An 18,944-nucleotide genomic window follows, 5' to 3' on the forward strand; every position below is an offset into this window, starting at 1 on the left:
ACTTTATTGCCAAAGCTTCCCCCTATTATACCCTTATCCCCTGATCACACACAGTTTATTCTATTTTAATTGGGTAACAGTCTCAAAGCACGTGCCTGTGGAAGAATGGTTAAGGGAGAATGGACATGGATCCCAGGGTATAATGTTAGGCCTGATGGGGCAAGGCAATCTGAGTTCTAGTTATATGAATTTAATGCACAATCAAGACCAGAGTCAGAGCCATGGTTAAAGCAGTTGCTGTCACGTAGTCAGCGCAGACAGCAGACCGCTTTCTGCTCCTTCAAGGTCGGGCTGTTTTCAGCCAACGAGCTAACAGCTCAAGGTGGAAAACAACTTCGGAGAAAAACAAGATGGGAAAATGTGAGGGAGCTTGCTTATCGCAGAAACCGCAAGTAGGATGAACATAAGAATGTAATCTATTAGCTGCTGTTGCTGAGCTAGCTTTGAAGCTGCTGTGTATATAAGTTAGAGCCTGCTCTCAATAAAGAAGAAGATTTCTGCTATCACTCACATTGAGTAGGACTGATTTCTTCCCACCCAGCTGAGAATCGGACCCTGGGTTGATCGCCGCATGAAGTAGGCTTGGAGCTGGTTTTTCAGGCTTCGAGCCTGGGTTTTTCAGGCTTTGAGCCTGGGTTTTTCAGACTTAGAGTCTGGTTTCAGGCTTCGAGCCTGGTTTGCAGACTTCGAGTCTGGTTTTTCAGGCCAAGAGCCAAAAACTTCGCGGCACGTGCCTATGCTAACATAATGATTGATCACTCTATATTGTTCACGTGCTACTCTTACTGCTTCTTTGGTATGCTTCCATCCTGTTTTTATGTTTCAGTTCTTCTGTCTTACCACTTCTTTCTCAGACCTGTTTATCTGTGCACTTCAAGGGAAGAGCTATGTCTCAAGGTTAAAGCTGCCTGCAGCCAAATTCTCTCCCACAGCCATATAGTTTATTAATTAATGTTTTACTAGCTGATTGTTTTAAAAAGGCTGTGGTAGTTTGACCCTGGCTGGATGCCAGGTGCCCACCACACCACTCTATCCCCCACCTCCTTAGCAAGCCAGGGAAGGGGAGAAAATAAGATGGGAGTCTCGTGGGTTGAGATAAAAGCAGTTTAATAAAGAAGCAGCAAAGCCGTGCGCACGGGAAGCAAAGCAAAAGCAGATAAAGCTGTTACTCTCTACTTCCCATCAGCAGCGATGTCCGGCCACCTCCTGAGAAGCAGGGCTTCGGTACGCATAGCGGTTGCTTTTGGAAGGCCAAAAATGAATCTTGCCTCCCCTTCCTGCTCTTCTCCCCCAGTTTATATTACTGAGCTGACATCATATGGTATGGAATATCTCCTTGGTCAGCCTGGGTCATCTGTTCTGGCCATGGTCCCTCCCAAGATTGTGCTCACCCACAGCTATTGATGAAGGTGGGGGAAGGAATGCTGGAGGGACAGCCTTGATGCTGTACGAGCAGTAGTCATAATATTGATATCAACAGTAAGCACAGCACTGCAAGAGCTGCTGTGGAAAATCACTACCATCCCAGACCCACTACAGGGACGCGCAGGAGTGAAACTGTGGGAGGTTCGAGCTATCTCACAGGTGTGAGAAACAAAACAAGCTTTCTCGCGAAAGACTCAGGTCAGACTCTTCAGTGAAGCACTTATTAAGCGTTCTTGCAAGAGCGGGTGTCCTGGCTAGTAGGCACACCTGACAGGTACAACATTTTGCTTTTTATTCCCTATCCCGGCCGCAAGGTCTAAGGGCATTTGTTTAGATATCGCTGTTTCAATTAATCTTTGTACAAGTTCATAGGTTCTATTTGACAAGCATTAAACTGTATAGTTTGTGGAGCCTCCCTGTTAGTTACATTTATCCATAGTTTAACCGAATACTACTTTGTCCCCATGATGCTGTCCCCTGGATTTCCAACAAACAATAGCCCATAATTACAATGATCTCCCTCATTTTCAACAATTAATGACATTTCTACTACTAATACCTCATCAGTTAGTAACATTAATGACTGTCCTTGTTTCCATTGCATTCTTATTGGTTCTTTAGTTTTAGACACAAGGGGTTTGTAGTCTGACATACGTGCCACTGTCCATCCTTGAGTGGAGAGTCCCATTAGTCCTCTGAGTCTGATGTAATAAGTCCAGTCCTTTTTTTTTTTTTAGCTGTTCTTACTGCTGTCTCAGTGGTCAGTAACACCTGGAACAGGCCTTGCCATTCAGGTTGCAGTTTGGTTCCTTTTCAGGACTTGATCAGGATCTGCCCTTCAGGCTGGATTGTGTGGGCTGTAAACTTGAGGTGTTGTTTGGGCCAAAAGCGCTTTTTTTCCTGAGGAAAGACAAAATAAAACCCCAGTATCTAATTCTTTTAATATTTTAATATTTTTGGTTTAAAGGGCCTTAGGCCAGGTTCTTGCATACCCCAGTGACTTCCTTGATGTAAAATAGCCATCATTTCCCTCATAGCTTGTTCATTTAACATCTCTTTTCCATCTGGGAGGATCCACCTCCCCTCTGTCTCAATGTCTTTCTCTTTTTCTGTAAACACAGGAGTTTCTTTTGGTGCTGGTACCTGAGGGTGAGATTATACATACTCACAATCTCATGGCTTAATGTCGCCTCTTTGGCTGCTTCCCCTGGACCTAAAAGAATTCAGGTTTTTTTAATGTCCATTCACACAGACCACAGCAATCTCATTGGAAGTGATAAATTCTTTAATACTTGTTTAATTACTTCTCCATGTACTAATACTTTTCCCTTGCTATTGAGTAATCCTCTTCTCATGTCTTTCCAAAAGTTTATACCACTTCAGAGGCATACCTTGAATCAATATAAAATGTTCATCTTTTCCTTCTCACAGTTGTAAGGTTCTGTTTAAAGCATATAGTTCACATGTCTGGGCTGACCAGGTATTTGGTGATCACCCTGCTTCTTTTGGCTCTTGACTCATTCCTTCAATAATTGCATAGCCTTTTGCCTTGAATTACTCTCAAGGCCTGTATGTAAAGGTAATTCTTTCAATTCAGGTCACACTGATACTCTATTATATCTTAAACAATTGTGTTCAAAGTTTTCACATGTCATGACTCCCTTCCAAAGGATTAAGGATTGGGCAGGTAATCAAGATTAAAGTTGAGAACATTGTCTTTTATATCAATATTCTAAAATGGGTTAGCCATCTTTCAGCTTTTCGAGTTCAAGTAGTTTTCACTTATTGGGAGGTATTTATTACTAATATCACTCCAAACTTTAGTTTTCTGCTTTCCTCTACTAAGAGGGCAGTGGCAGCTTTTGCCTGTACACATTCTGGTCATTCCCTCAATATGGGATCCAGAAGGTTGGATATGTATGTTCTATTGGTTGTCATTCACCCCCTCATTGTTGAGTTAACACTCCCTTATCTACTGTGACAAACCAAACAAGCAGTTTACCTAAGGATGACAGTGCTAACATAGGAGTGGTGATTACACTTTGTTTTGATTCCTGGATTAGCTTTTCTTCTCCTTCTGTCCAAGTTAAAACATTTGGCTCTTAATTTAGCAATTTTGAATCTAACCCATTTGTTTTCTGTGCATAAAAGTTTACCCACAGAGGGCCACAGTCAGTTAATCACAAACACTTTCTTAATTCCTTTTTGTTTGTTTGTTTGCAAGAAGGGTAATTCCACAACTCCCTTTATTCTCTCTGGATTCATTCTGTGTTTCCCTTCACAAATAAAATGTTCAAAATATCTAACTTCCTTTTTGACAGATTGCAATTTGGATTTTGATACATCCTGCTCGCCTAAAAAGTTTAATAATCAACAAAAAAAATCTGTAGCTTCTTTTACCACACTGTTTTCTTTGTCTGAAATTAAAGTCATCAATATACTGAAGTAAAATAACATCAGAAGAAGGACTATAATATTTATTTGTTCTTATATTCTTTCTTAATCTTAATAATATCAGTTTAAACATAAGGAAAGAAAATCTCTCTCCTTTAATTCCCGAGCGTTTTATTTGTTGATAACTTTGTCCCATAGGGTATAAAGTTTAATGAGATTCTGGCAGTTCCCGTGTCAACCAAGAGAACCACCTCTTCTTCCTGGGATCCCACCTTTAGATTTATCAAGGGCTCCCAATGGGACTTCTAATTACAAAACCCCAGACCTCTCCATTCAGTATCTTCAAAAGCCAGTAATGGCATCACCTTTTCTTTTTCCTTCGACTTGGGGTATTCTCTCTCAAAGTGCCCCGCTGCCCCACATCCAACATGCCTTGCCACACCCAACATCTCACTGGGGAGGAAACAATCTATATTGCCTGCCCAGGCTGTCCTTTACCTTCCCCCAACATTTCTTCCCCTGACTCCTTTCGTGCCTCTTTCTTGGTTCCATTCAATACACTCCTGTCTTCCTTCACATTCCGATCACACACATCAAATTTCCAACCATTATCCGACAAACTCTATCCATTTGCTCAACTTCCATAATCCCAGCCTAAAGTCATTCTGAGGCTAAATTAAAATTTCATCCCACATTCCTGTCAATTATCTTTTCTTTCTCTTCAAACAAAATAAGTTTCACATACATTTTAATATCAACTTTAGATTATACTCTGAACATAAAAAAAAAAATAACACACGCTGACTTCCTCACACACACATAGCATATCAAGGGGTTAAAACCTTCCACAAAAACTCGCTCACTGATTGCAAAACATTTTACACAAACACACTCCTCCTACATACAGTGCAGAGACCGGTTCTGCAGGTGCCTTTAGTTAAGAGCACTCATAATTGCTGCAGCTTAATTTTTTTCTTTTTCCTCTAATTTTTATAGTATACAACCGGAACTGCAGCTTTTTTGGCTACAGTGTGATAAGTGTTTAACTTATCAGAAAACAATTTGTTTTGAGATTGCGATATTACAATTTGACTTTACAAATCTCATTGTCATTCTATATGAGTGTTTTAATAACACCTTCTCCTTTTGTTGGAGCTGGTTTCACTATGCTGTTAAAATCAATTCCTTTCTTCCTCAGCCCACAAGTTCCTTTTCTTTTTCAATAGACAATTTTAATTTTTCTTTTTTTTTTTCCTCATTCAGGAACATTAAGTTGAACTGATACGTTTAGTTTATAAAACAATCCTCTCTGTGACACTAAGTTTATTTTGTCAAATGACAGGGACAATGAGAAAGACGCAGACATCAACAAAAAGACCAGTCCCACTTTACTCTCTACATCAAAATGTCACAGAAAACATTCAATGCATTCAGCCACCACAAAAATTCCACTACACCCTGAGCAACAACAACAAAAAACAAAACAAAATGACAAAACAAAACAACACACGTAATCATTTCTATATTATGAAAGTTTTCAGGTGAGCTCACTCGATGTCAATAATTGGATGCTTGGAGGCAAAAAAATCTAAGGTCCACAAACACTCATGCTGCCAAAACTTGTTTCCTCATCTCTTTAGACCACATAAAACAACAGTACTGTATCCTGAGTACCCGACATGTCTTCTCAGCTTCCAACATCCTCCCAACGGACTATCTGGAGGAATGTTCCTGGGACCCTTTTCCTCAGGCCTGGTACTTCTATTTCCCATTCTGACTTCCCGAGACTTTTACTGTCACTCTGTGCTTTCGCTTTGTCCTTCTCCGGCTGTTTTCCTCGCGGAACAACAGAACCGCGGATCTGGACTCCGCACTCACTCTGTACCCGTTGTACGTCTCAAGCACACACACGCACACAGAAAGTCTCTCAGAATGCCCCATCCAGGTAATACTTTATAGTCAATTTTCTTACCACGGATACCCGACCACCAAAGTAATACTTAATAGTCAATTTTCTTACCTTGGTCTGTGCACAGAGTTTCCTGGTCGATACAATCGTGCCTACTATTCCTATCCTTTCCCCCTGTGGTTAACTGGGTCTGCCTTTAAAACTTGGTCTCAGGATCCGGTCGGTCTCTTCTGGAACCCCTGTCGATGATTCACGGGACCGTTGAAATCAACGGGACACGTCTTCCCGTCCTTCAGCGACAGAGGTACTCCAGGAAGACGACTTCATATCCCGGACGAGCCCCCAACTGTGAGAAACAAAACAAGCTTTCTCGCGAAAGACTCAGGTCAGACTCTGCAGTGAAGCACTTTTATTAAGTGTTCTTGCAAGAGCGGGTGTCCTGGCTAGTAGGCACACCTGACAGGTACAACATTTGGCTTTTTATTCCCTATCCCGGCCACAAGGTCCCTCCCTCGTTTCCCCATTGATTAGGTACTCCAAGGTTTACAACTTCTCCAGGTGCCTACGATCCCCCCAGGGGATGTCTGGTTTTTGTATATTATCACCTATTCCCCACAGTCCTGAGATTTAAAACTCTAGTTAACATTACAAACAGATAACAGTCTTATGGTCAGTCTACTGATTTACATTACACAGCAGCAGATACCAGTCGGAATTCCTTGTCTTAATTTCCTTCTAATTCTGCAAAATCAACATCAATATTTCTCACACAGGGGTCCCCGCATCCCTCCTCCCGGCATCCCGGCAGCTCCACAGCCCTCAGGAGTCTCTCCTCGGGAGAGAGAGAGATATTTTGGTGCTGGTGCCCCTTGCGAACTCTGACACCTGGTTGTCTTGGGTCCATCTGCCATTGGGCTGGTGGGGAGCTGGGGGCAAAGCATATCCCTGCCAGCTGCCATGGGGAGGGGGCTGGAGCCATGCCAGGTGCATTTGCTTGGGGCTGTCCACCACATCTGGGGTGAGTGTGGTGCCTGTGGAGGTCGTCTCCTGGGGGCAATGGGTGTGTGGCCTGACTGGTAATGGGGCTGGGAAGATTGTGAGGTCTTTGCTAGTGTTTTATCAGAGTTGGCTGGAAAGGGTGTGACATACCCAATGAAACAGCCTTTGCAAATCTGAAGTCTATAATTGTTCATTGCTCTGGAGGATTTCCATAAAGTGTCATGAAAAACCCATTTTACTGTTAATTTGGCTTAAACAAGTTGGCCATTAGGATGGGAATGTGCAAAGCTCTTGGCATCAGTGGCTGAGGAGTGTTTTTTTCTTCTAGGGCTGGCTCCTGTGTGTGTGCTGGGGAGATGTGGGTCCCCAAGGCTGGGGGATCTTATGGGGTGCTGGGGGAAGGTGGGGTGGCTGTGGCAGGGCCCTCACTTCCAGACAATGGTGTTAACAGTCTATTGTCCATGTGACTTGGCTTGTCCTTGCCAGCTCCAGGAAGTATGAGCTGGGCTGCTGGTGGGGCCTGTTGGGGCTGGCCATGCCAGGGACTTGTGCACTGTGTCTGTGGGGAGCATCAACCACCTCAGCAGTGCAGGTGGCTTCCTGGCTTGGCTGCAGCCAGGGACCTTTGGAGAATTTCTCTTCTGGTTCCCAGCACCATGTTTCAGTATTATATTTAGTGCTGTCCTAATACCATTAACTCTCCCCTTTATTTCCCCTACCTGAAATCCTTAATCAGCTCTAGCTGTGGTGCAGCCACACAGCTTTTTCAGCTGAGGCTGTTCCTGTGATGATGGTTTCCCTTAAAGACTGTGGTTTGGTGTGGGAGCTCTTGGATAGGATTTGGCTTTTTATTGCACTTCCAGATCTCCAGGGTTTAAGACGGTGCTTCTACTCGCAGATGGCAGAGCTGCCCTTGGCCCCTGCTTTGCAGGCTGGGGAAAGTGGAGGCTCTTTGCAGAGAACTTGCAAGACTTTAATTGTAGCATCTGTACTGAGGCTTATGCTAGTCTTGAAGGTTTAAATTTGACTGTCCTCTAATTAACAGGAGTTTAAAAGAAGTTTAACTTCTGTTAAAGCAGTGAGAGTATACCTTGGACTTGAGCTTTTACCTTGATTTCAGTGGGTGCTTTCCCACCTAGACAGGATGTACAGGGAACCCAGTATCCACCCAGAACTGGAACTTGGGTGGTAGCTCTCAGTCCCATGAGAACATGGGATAGCCCAGGTCGGTCTGTGTGGGTAGACAGCAGCTCAGGAGGGCACTAGGGCTGCAGTGGTGCCTTGAATCCCTGCAGCGTTTCCTGCTTGGGGGGGAGTTGATTTTTACCTCTCCTCCCCCTTCCCCATGGACACTGGTGAAGCAATGGAGGATAGTGGGGGTGTGAAAGCACAGGTACTCCTTCTCCAAAGAAGTCTTAAAACTTGACCTAAGCAGCTAAAACACATTCTGTGCTTAAATTGAGGTGGCTTTAGGACTGCACAGGCTCAATGAGGGCAGAGCTCTTCACCCCCTCCACTTCCCATCTCTGGCACCAGAATGCTGCATGTCCCCTTGATGGCTGGGGGGGGAGGGGAAGATGAAGATGTTTATAACTAAGCAGAGGTTTGAAACACCCTTCTAAATATGCCAGCTCTGATGACTTTTGCTGTGGCTGCTGACAGGCAACACACCTGGGTTGCTCACTGAAGTCACTTTGCAAACAGGGCAGGATGCTGGGGCTCGTGTGAACTGAGTGAGTCCTCAGGCTTCTTCTGAGATCCTGAGCAGGAGCTGGCTGGGTGGAGGTGGAATGCTTGGTGTTTTGCCAATATCCCACACCTGGGTGATCATAGCTGCAGGAGGTGGAGAAGGGGAGTGAGCAGCAGTGCCCCCATGGGGGGGAGGGAGAATCTGCTCCAGAGCTGGAGGGGAGTGCAGACCCCATGCTGTAGGATGCACTGTGGTCCCATATGGCTTTTGGGGGGTGCAGACCCCATGCTGTAGGATGCACTGTGGTCCCATATGGCTTTTGGGGGGTGGATGCTTGACTGGTGTGGGGGAGAAACCTTTGGCTGCTGTAATTGCTGTGACACACAGGCAGAACCCCAGTGACAAGTCATTAACTTGCTCCAACAGGCTGGGTGCTGGTGATAATTTCTTCTGACGTGTCTGAACTTTACAGATGTAATGCAATGGGATGGAGAATTTAAGCTGAGGCTCAACAGTCCTGCATCCTTTCCCTCTGCCCTGGCTCCTCTGGCAGCAGCAGCAGGGCCAGGTGGCAAAATCCTGTGTTTCTGGACACTGACTGGAGCTGGGAACAGCCTGTGAGCCTCAAAGCCTAAATTTAAAGCCTGTGATTATAACATTCTTAAAGGACAACTTGTTCTTTTTTTGTTCTTTAAAACAAAATAATGTGGTTTAATTTTTAATCCAGATGGAATTATTGTGATTAATTGCTTAGTGACAGTTCATAGAATCATAGACTGGTAGGGGTTGGAAGGGACCTTTAGAGATCTAGTCCAACCCGCCTGCAGAAGCAGGTTCACCTAGATCAGGTTGCATAGGAACATGTCCAGGCAGGTCTTGAAGACCTCCAAGGAGGGAGACTCCACAACCCCTCTGGGCAGCCTGTTCCACTGCTCTGTCACTCTCATGGTAAAACAGTTCTCCTTTCCATGGACCAGCATTCCTATCTTTCCCAGCAATGTTTCTAGTGAGATAAGCAAACTTTAGTTGAGAAGATGTGCCCACATGGATCCTCTCAGTGCATCCATGGATGGCAGTGATTGTGCCAGCAACTGGGAATGCAAAGGGGACATGCACTGTCAGTGACCTCAAGATGGGTCTTCAACATGTGAATGTCCCTGGCAAACTCTACCTGGGGCTGGGTGTCCTGCCATGGGGCTTACTACATGTGGACAGAGCCAGCTGGATGTGACATACCAGCTGTGAGATTGGACCTGATTTCAAATCAAGGCTATTGGATCTGTGCTGGCACCCAGCAGTGCAGTGCATGTGGGGCAGGGAGGTAACACTGAGTGAGCTGGGGGTATGCAGGGCATAGTGTAGGCAGTGAGGCTCCCCAGGTGTCATGGTTTGACATGACAGCCTTTTCTGGTAAGGGGGAAGGGGCTGTAAAGATGGCTCCTGTAAGAAGTTGCTCGCAACTCTCCCCAGCTCTGAGCCAGACCCACTTTTGGGGCTGAGCCAATTAGATGCCTCCACGATCACTTTTTAAGAAGAAGCCAGAAGAGGAGGTTTCTTCCTCCTTCTCTGCCCCTTCTTTTTCTTCTGGCTGGTGGTGGTGCAAGGAGTAGGAAGAGTGAGAGAAACAACCATGCGGACTCCAAGGTCAGTGAGGAAAGAGAGGAGGAGGTGTGCTGGAGCAGAGACTCCCCTGCGTTCTATGGAGAGAACTGGTGAAGCTGAGATTTATTTCCATTTCTTTAAAGACTCCGCATCAGCGGTAGAGACTCATTTTGATAATGATCCCATATCAAGGGCAGAGACTCATTTTGCTAAAGCTGGCCCCAGACCAGGGGCAGCGATTCACTTCATCAAAGGCCCTGAGCCAGGGACAGTGACTATGGCTGGAGGAGGCCATGTCCCGTGGGGGGAACCCCAAGCACTTCACTGCAGACCCCGAGACAGGGGCAGTGATTTTCTTTAAAACTATGGCCGGAGCAGACCATGTCCCGAAGGAGGGACCCAATATCCACAGCTGTAACTGTGGGGAGGAACCCACGGCAAAGCAGCTCATTGAACTTATGCCTGGAAGAGGCCTTGTCCCAAGAGAGGGACCCTGTAACTGCAGAAACTGCAACTGTAGTGAAGAATCAATGCCAGAGATATTCACCAAGAACTGCATCCTGTGTGATGGACCCTGTATTGGCAGAAGCCGCAGCTGTTGGGAGCAACCCACACCAGAGAAGTTCGTTAAGGATTGTGTCCCAGGGGAGGAACCCCGTGTTGGAGCAGGGGAAGAATGTCAGGAGTCATCCTCATCTGAGAAGACAGAAGTGGCAGAGCCCATCTGTGAGAGACTGACCACATCCCCTACTCCCTGCCCCCCTGAGCCGTTGAGGGGGAAGGAGGTAGAGATATCGGGAGCAGTGAGCTGGGCCTGGGAAGAAAGGAGGGATGGGGGAGGGAGATCTTAAAGTGCTGTAATGCTCCAAGCCCCATAGACTTGGGGCCCCACGTTGGGCGCCAATAATGTTGTGGTTTGGCCCAGCTAGCACCAGCAGCACCATGACAGTCTCTCACTCGGTGCCCCCATTCACCCCCACCCTCGTTAGGATGGCAGAGGACCCAGCACAATGGGAGTAAAAAGATAAGCAAGGTTGTTGTGGATTGAGACAAGGGCAGGGAGGGTTCACTGCCAATTATGGTTCTGGGCAAAACAGACTCCAGTATTTGACTTAGAGAGGAAAGTAGGAAAGTTTATTCTACAAGAAACAGAATGGAATAAAAGCAAAAAGGGAGTAGGATGATGAGAAAATTACAACCAGCACTTTAAGATCTCCGAGGCGGGGTGGTGCCTGGAGAGGGAGAGTCCCATGAGCTGGGTAACACCTGTCCCCCATGGCCCCTTTCCCCACTGCTGGAAGGTGCAGTGCTCAGGTGGGTCTAATAAGGTGCTCAGTAACTTGACTCATTCTCCTGCTTGGGGCTTGTCTGGGCCTGATCACCTGAGCTTGTGGCTGGGTTCTGAAGGAGCTTTACTGGCTTTTGATGTCCCTGGGGTGCTGATGGTGCAGATGGGGAGGGGGGGCTCATGAATAATGCAGGGATCTGTAAAAGCTGGTGTCTGAACTGAATTCACAGAGGTTTGAAAAATTAAGTGCCTGTCAAATGCCTGTAAATTGTAGAGCAGATGTTAACAGTCAACAAACCATGCAGGCAGTACCAGCCTCTCCTGCCAGCTCCAGCTTGGGTCCTTGCTGATGGTGGGGTGGGGGCTTGGGTGCTTACACCCACTCTGTGATGCAGGGAGCTTTCCTGCCTTTGGCTCTGCCCTCCCCTTGTCTATCCCTGTGCAGGTGTCCATCCCACTGCAGCCCTGCTGTTGAGCCTCTGCATACCAGCTCCTAGCTGGGATGGGACATGCCTAACGCTAGGTCCTGCAGCCCGGTGACTCGCTCTGCTGGTGCCAACAGCCCTCTGTGCTTCCTTGGTCATGGTTTGGCATTGCTTGTCTCAGGCTTCCTGACACCATTTGGAGGCTCAACTGAGAGGGAGTTGCTCTTGCAAATGCTGATGCAAAAGCTCATGAGTACATGCAGGGGTGCGTGGCCCTCCTGGCTTGGCACAGGGACTCTCCTGGCCAAACCTTGCTCTGGGGTGGGGAGCAGAGCTGGGTTCACTCCTTGCCCCTGGTGCTGTGTATCACACCCAATGGAAACCTCCTGGCTCCCACTGTGGGAATGATCTGCCCTCACCTTCACTGGCCTCTGTTACTAGGTCCCTCTCTTGCTGCCTTATAAACATGCATTATGTACAACCCATTAAAGCCTGAGTGGCACTTAGTCTGCAGATTACTGCTTGACAGCTCAAAAAAAATACTGAATTGACAGGAGCAGTGGCTCTGGGAAGATGGCTGGGAGGAGGAGGATGGACTTAGTGGGATGCAGGATGCATCTAGCCAGGAGGATGGGGGTCTTGTCTCCAACCCAGCTGCTGCTCCCTGAGAAAAGATTTGTGCTTGGATTGGGATTTTTTTTTTCTTTTTCCCTTGTGAGTACCGGCCTGTGCTGCTCATGAGGGCTCAGCTGCTCCTTGGGAACAGCCGGCAGCGCTGGGCCAAGCCTGTGCATGCTGCTGTGCTGCCCTATGCACATCATGTTCTTAGCCACCACCCGACGCCCTGAATCAGCTGGTGGGGGGCTCATTCCTCCATTCTTCCACCTGTCGTGTTCCCCCCCTCCATTCCCCCTAAGGAGGGTGCTGGTGTCTGAGGCTGCAGCACTGGTTCTGAGCCTTGAGCTGTGCTAGCTGCTGCAGTGGAGCCAGGGGTGCATGCCCACCCTGGTACAGTTTGCTGCATGAATCAGTACTGGTGGAGGTGGTAATTATGCCTCTGTTTGGAAGTGTGGTTGCTGCTCCACCCAGCTATGCTGAGTAGCAGCTGCTCCCTTTGCCTCTTATCACCTCTGAAATTCTGACTCATCCGTTGCCCTGCTCAGATGGAGGAAGGGGCAGAGATCTTGGGGAGTGCCTGGGCAGTGGGTCAGCGGCATGAGGCTGGCAGGGTGCTATCTCCATACCTTCCCTCCTGGCCCTTCCTGGGGGGCTGGATGCAGGGGCTAATGACTCACAGCCCTGCAACATCTGCCTGCCTCGATGAGCTCGGGGGTTAATCCATGAGCCATCCTCCCTCCTCCTGCATCCTCCAATTAAAAACAAGGGAAACCCACCCCTGCTCAAAAGCAAGTTTGTCCTGAATTTTGGGATGTGCTGGACTGCCTTGTCCTGGCACCCTGCAGCCATGGCATGGTGCTTGGCACAGCACAGGGAGCACCCAGCTCCACGCCATGCCATGGGTGCTTGTGGTGCTGAACACCCATAGGAGAGCTGAGGTGGTGGCTTTGTCTGGTTATTTTTAGGTGCTTTAGGAGTGTCCTAGAGGGCTTTTGAAAAGGTTTGTTTTATTTTTGGAGCTCTGGGTTGTCCCCAGCACTTTGCCAAGTCCTGTCTCTGGAGATTGGTCTTTAAAAACCTCAGGGGCAGCAAGAAGGGAGTCCTGGTTGTGGGATCCCTCTGCACAAGGCAGAGCCTGATCACATCCTTGCCACCGAGATGGTGGGATGTGGTGAGATGTGGCGGGTGCTGGCGTTCGGCTCAGCCAGTGCTGCATGGTCTGCACCAGTTTCAGCCATGGCTCGTGTTTGAACACAAGCAGCAAAGTGCTGAGCTGTGAGTTCGTCATCCTGGGACTGCCTTTCATCTTGTGTGGGGGAGGAGGAGGGCAGATCTGCTCCATGGGTTGCACAGGTGCTGTCTGCCATGTCAAGGTCTGCTGTGCCGGTGTCTGCTGTGTGAGAGGGTCAGGAGGGTGCTGTGGCAACCCGGGCTCTGCCAGAAGTGTAACTACTTCTCTCCCTGCCCCACAGAGCAACCATGGAGGTGATGAACATGATTGAGCAGCCAATCAAGGTGACAGAGTGGCAGCAAACCTACACCTATGACTCAGGGATCCACTCTGGTGTCAACACTCAGGTGCCCTCTATCAGCAGTAAGTGCCTCGGGGATGATGATGAGTTCTATGGGAAGCAGTACACCATCAAGAAGATGACTGCCACAAGCTACTGCCAGGGAGGGGACCAGGGCCAGAGTCAAATACAAGGTAAGAGCTATGGGGCTGGGCATGTCCATGAGCTCAGCTGCTTGGCTCCTGCTTTCTGCTTTCCTCGTGAGCTATGCTGCTTCTGGGCACTCCTCCATGCTGCCTTCCACACCCTAGGAGTTGGTGCTGCCTAAAATATGTTTCCTCCTGTCTTCCTTCCCCACACTGAGAGGCTCTTGCGTAGGGGTGGTGCTCAGCCAGCCCACATGACTGCTGAGCTGTGCACACGTACCCAAGCATGCCAGTGGGTTGACTGAACAGCTGATCCCAACCCATGAATCAGCTATCTGCTGTGCTGCCTGTCTCCCTCCTTGGGGAAACCTGTCTCAGCATGGCTGGCAGAAAAGCTGGAGTGTGCTGTAAAGCCTCACTGTCTAGCCCATCATCTCACACTGCTATGAGGGTGAAGCAGACAGAGATGGAGCCTCCAAAGCCAAAGGAGACACTTCCCTCAGCTTTATCCCTTAAAAGAGGGATGGTTTGCTCCATATGCCTCTGGAAGGTTAATTTTAGGAAGAACTTTTTCCCTGAGAGGGTTGTCAGCCCCTGTCCCAGGCTACTCAGGGAGGTGGGGGAGTCCCCATCCCTGGAGCTATTGCAAAGCTGTGGAGCTGAGGTGCTGAGGGCCATGGGTTAGTGATGAGCTTGGGCAGTGTGAGGGCAGGGAGTGGACTCCATGAGCTTAAAGGTCTTTTCCAACCCAAAAGAGTCTATGATTCAATGATTACCAGCTCCCCTGGGGAGGCAGAGCCCCGTGGAGAAGGATGAGCTCTCCCAAGCCCCACATGGTCCCTGCGCTATAGAGGTGGGAACTGTGGGGAGCTGCTGCAGCATCTCTGCCACACATGTCCCACCATCTTCAATGGGAAAGGCCTATATGTCCTTCTAATCCCTGCTACCAGCTGGTTCCAAGTTGCGAATATCCTTAATCTTTTAATTAATGGGCCTTATATGACAACTGCCTAATTGTGCTGCCTAATTGAGTGTTGTCTTATCTCTGTGCTGCTGTACCTGCTTACACTTTGAAGTGCCAGCTCCTTGCAGAGTGTACTAGGACTGCTGAGGTTACTGATGTTGTCGCACTAAGCTCTTGCTCATCTAACCAGAGGGAGTCAACATGGATTCACCAAGGGGAAATCCTGTCTGACCAACCTGATAGCCTTATACGAGGGCATAACTGGCTGGCTAGATGAGGGGAGAGCAGCGGATGTCATCTACCTTGACTTCAGCAAGGCTTTTGACACTGTCTCCCATAACATTCTCATCAGAAAGCTCAAGCAGTGTGGCTTGGATGAGTGGACAGTGAGGTAGATCGAGAGATGGCTGAATGACAGAGCCCAGAGGGTGGTGATCAATGGCACAGAATTGAGTTGGAGGCCTGTGGCCAGTGGAGTTCCACAGGGATCGGTTCTGGGGCCAGTCTTGTTCAACATCATCAACGACCTGGTGAAGGGACAGTGTACCCTCAGCAGGTTTTCTGATGGTACCAAACTGGGAGGACTGGCTGACTCACCAGAGGGTGTGCTGCCATTCAGTGGGATCTCGATCGGCTTGGGAGTTGGGCAGAGAGGAACCTCCTGAGGTTCAACAAGGACAAGTGCAGAGTCCTGCACCTGAGGAGGAACAACCCCATGCACCAGTACAGGCTGGGGATTGACCTGCTGGAGAGCAGCTCTGCAGAGAGAGACCTGGAAGTCCTGATTGATAATAAACATGAGCAGTAATGTGCCCTCATGGCCAAGAAGCCCAATGGCATCCTGGAATGCATCAGGAAGAGTGTGGGCAGCAAATCGAGGGAGGTGGTTCTTCCCCTCTACTCTGCCCTGGTGAGGCCTCATCTGGAGTCCTGTGTCCAGTTCTGGGCTCCCCAGCTCAAGAGGGACAGGGAAGTGCTGGAGAGAGTCCAGCGCAGGGCCACCAAGATGATCAAGGGACTGGAGCATTTTCCTTATGAGGAAAGGCTGCAGGAACTGGGGCTGTTTAGTCTGGAGAAGAGGAAACTGAGGGAGGATCTCAATATTTACAAATATCTAAATGGTGGGTGTCAGGAGGTTGGGACATCTCTTTTTTTCTATGGTATCTAGCAACAGGACAAGGAGTAATGGGATGAAGCTGGAACACAAAAAGTTCCATTTAAACATAAGAAAAAACTATTTCACTGTGAGGGGTATGGAGCACCGGAACAGGCTGCCCAGGGAGGGTGTGGAGACTCCTTCCTTGGAGGTTTTCAAGACCTGCCTGGACATGTTCCTGTGTCCAGGAACTGATCTAGGTGGACCTGCTTCTGCAGGGGGGTTGGACTAGATGATCTCTAAAGGTCCCTTCCAACCCCTACCATTCTGTCATTCTATGGTAATTGAAATTGGAAAGCAAGTCTGAGAGTACTCCTTGGAAAGAGCTCGAGTCTAATGCTGCCTCCTCACCTACTCCTGCAGGAGTAGACATGGAGGCTCAGCTGGCCATGACCCGGGCCCAGCGTGTCCGGGCTGCCATGTACCCTGAGATGGTAGAGGACTGCTCCCTTCTCATCACCTCCCAGCTGGAGGGTCAGCAGACCAATGTCCAGCGCCTGGTAGAGCCCTCTCAGATGCTGAAATCTGCCATCGTGCACCTCATCAACTACCAGGACGATGCTGAGCTGGCCACCCGTGCCATCCCGGAGCTTACCAAGCTGCTCAATGATGAGGACCTGGTAAGGAAGTGTGGCTTGCCTGCATGTGTCTCTGGGCTTTCAGTTGCCAAGCTTGTGAGGTGTGTTTCCCTAGCAGCACAGCTGAGCTCCTGTTCTCCTGGGGCTCCGTGGCCACCGTCCGGCTCCTTCCTCTTGACAAAACTCTGTGATTGCCTCTGCCCTGCAATTTGACTGAACCCACCTCTGCCCACCCACCCACATCTCATAGCCTGTCCTTGCTGCTCGCACACATCTCTCCTGCTGTGCCCTCGTGCAGACACTGAGCATTTCTTGCCAGCTCTCATTGCCCCTGTCCATCCCTGCAGTGTGCCTGTGCTCTGCGGACCCGATAGCACTGCTGCCAACTGCAGCCTGGCTCCTGGAGCATCCTGGAGTGGAATCTCTCTTCTCCCTTCTGTGTTGGGCAGCAGCATGAACTGCTCCCCCCTTCCACCTGCCATCTTCTCTCCCCCCAGGTGGTTGTCAGCAAAGCAGCCATGATCGTCAATCAGCTCTCCAAGAAGGAGGCATCACGCCATGCCCTGATGCAGTTGCCCCAGATTGTGGCTGCTATGGTCTGCACCATGCAGAACACCAGTGACCTGGACACGGCCCGCTGCACCACTAGCATTCTGCACAACCTCTCGCACCACTGCGAGGGCCTGCTCTCCATCTTCAAGTCTGGTGGCATCCCAGCTCTCGTCAGGATGCTGAGGTGAGAGAGTGCTGGTGAGAGGGGGTCCCAAGAGGATGGCAGAGCCAAGCAGTCCCTCCTGGACTGGCAGTAGAGGAAGGGAGGACTCATGCTGTCTCTAGATTTAGATCCTCCTGCTCACACCATGTAGTGGGTCTGGGACGGTAGTGATTTTCCACAGCAGCTCCTGCAGTGCTGTGCTTACTGTTGATATCAATATTATGACTACCGCTTGCACAACATCAGGGCTGTCCCTCCAGCATTCCTTCCCCCACCTTCACCAATAGCTGTGGGTGGGCATGATCTTGGGAGGGACCATGGCCAGGACAGCTGACACAGGCTGACCAAGGAGATATTCCATACCATATGACGTCAGCTCAGTAATATAAACTGGGGGAGAGGAGCAGGAAGGGGAGGCGAGATTCATTTCTGGCCTTCCCAAAGCAACCGCTACACGTACTGAAGCCCTGCTTCTCGGGAGGTGGCCGGACATCGCTGCTGATGGGAAGTAGAGAGTAACAGCTTATCTGCTTCTGCTTTGCTTCCCGCGCGCGTGGCTTTGCTGCTTATTTATTAAACTGCTTTTATCTCAACCCACGAGACTCCCATCTTATTTTCTCCCCTTCCCTGGCTTGCTGAGGAGGTGGGGGATAAAGCGGTGTGGTGGGCACCTGGCATCCAGCCAGGCTCAAACTACCACAGCCCTTTTGGCACCCAACGTGGGGCAAGATAATAGCAGTTTTACATTAACTGCATTGCAATTACAGTAAGCCAATGAGTGTAAAGTTCCTGTGCTGGTCACGGAGCCTTGCTGTTATGCAGCTTATCTTACACTTTCTAATGTTTGGGAACATGATGCTACTAACATTGACTATCTGCTGTGCTTTAACCTTAATAGCTTTGCTAAGCTGGCTATATAATTTTGTGAAAAGGATGAAAGGGCCTGGGAACATGATGGCCCAAATAATAATAGCAAGTCTCATTCTGTTACTGATGAATTTAGTGTGCTGTGGGAGCTATCTTGTGGAGGCCATGGGGCAAAGCACCTCTTTCTCCTCAGCTCGGACTGATCTAGACAGTTTTGTTACACAGACTTCCCAGGTCCTTAGTCACCCTTATACGAGAGTTTTAATATTACTAATTAACATGGTTGGTATATTATATATCTTGTGGAATCTGGAGTCATCTGGGTATCAGAGAGTACAAATTTGGGATGGAAACATGTTAAAATGCCCCCTGAAGCGGCCAGTCCTTGGGTGGCAGGGTATGTGGATGAATTTAGGCAAATTCCTAGGACGGTTATCACCTCCTGTAACCTGGGATTTTACATCTGAACAGATAAAAAACCCTGCTTTACTGACACGCTACCTGATAGAAGGGTGTCTTACCTACCCTAATGAGGCCCATCAGGTTCAGGCACTATACTGGGGCCTAGCCTCTGCCTACCGAGCTGCATTCCAGTCCTCTCAGAGAACTATGATTGAAATGGAAACTCAAACGGTACCTGAGACCAACATAGTTGAG

General features: G+C 48.7%; 1 protein-coding gene across 9 annotated transcripts in view; it reads left to right on the top strand.

The window, feature by feature from the left end:
• LOC133628385 (junction plakoglobin-like) overlaps nucleotides 1-18,944 on the top strand; it is an 82,872-nt gene that overhangs the window by 16,805 nt on the left and 47,123 nt on the right. For all 9 annotated transcript variants that reach the window (XR_009820669.1, XM_062016472.1, XM_062016470.1 and 6 more), the window contains exons 3-5: nucleotides 13,823-14,055; nucleotides 16,491-16,747; nucleotides 17,203-17,441. Coding sequence is in view for 8 of the 9 variants with exons in the window: in XM_062016472.1 (XP_061872456.1) it covers nucleotides 13,823-14,055; nucleotides 16,491-16,747; nucleotides 17,203-17,441 (729 nt within the window). In the remaining variant the exon portion in view is untranslated. The remainder of the gene's footprint in view (nucleotides 1-13,822; nucleotides 14,056-16,490; nucleotides 16,748-17,202; nucleotides 17,442-18,944) is intronic.

Source organism: Colius striatus, chromosome W (assembly GCF_028858725.1).
Source record: "Colius striatus isolate bColStr4 chromosome W, bColStr4.1.hap1, whole genome shotgun sequence".
In the NCBI taxonomy this organism is placed as follows: Eukaryota; Metazoa; Chordata; class Aves; order Coliiformes; family Coliidae; genus Colius; species Colius striatus.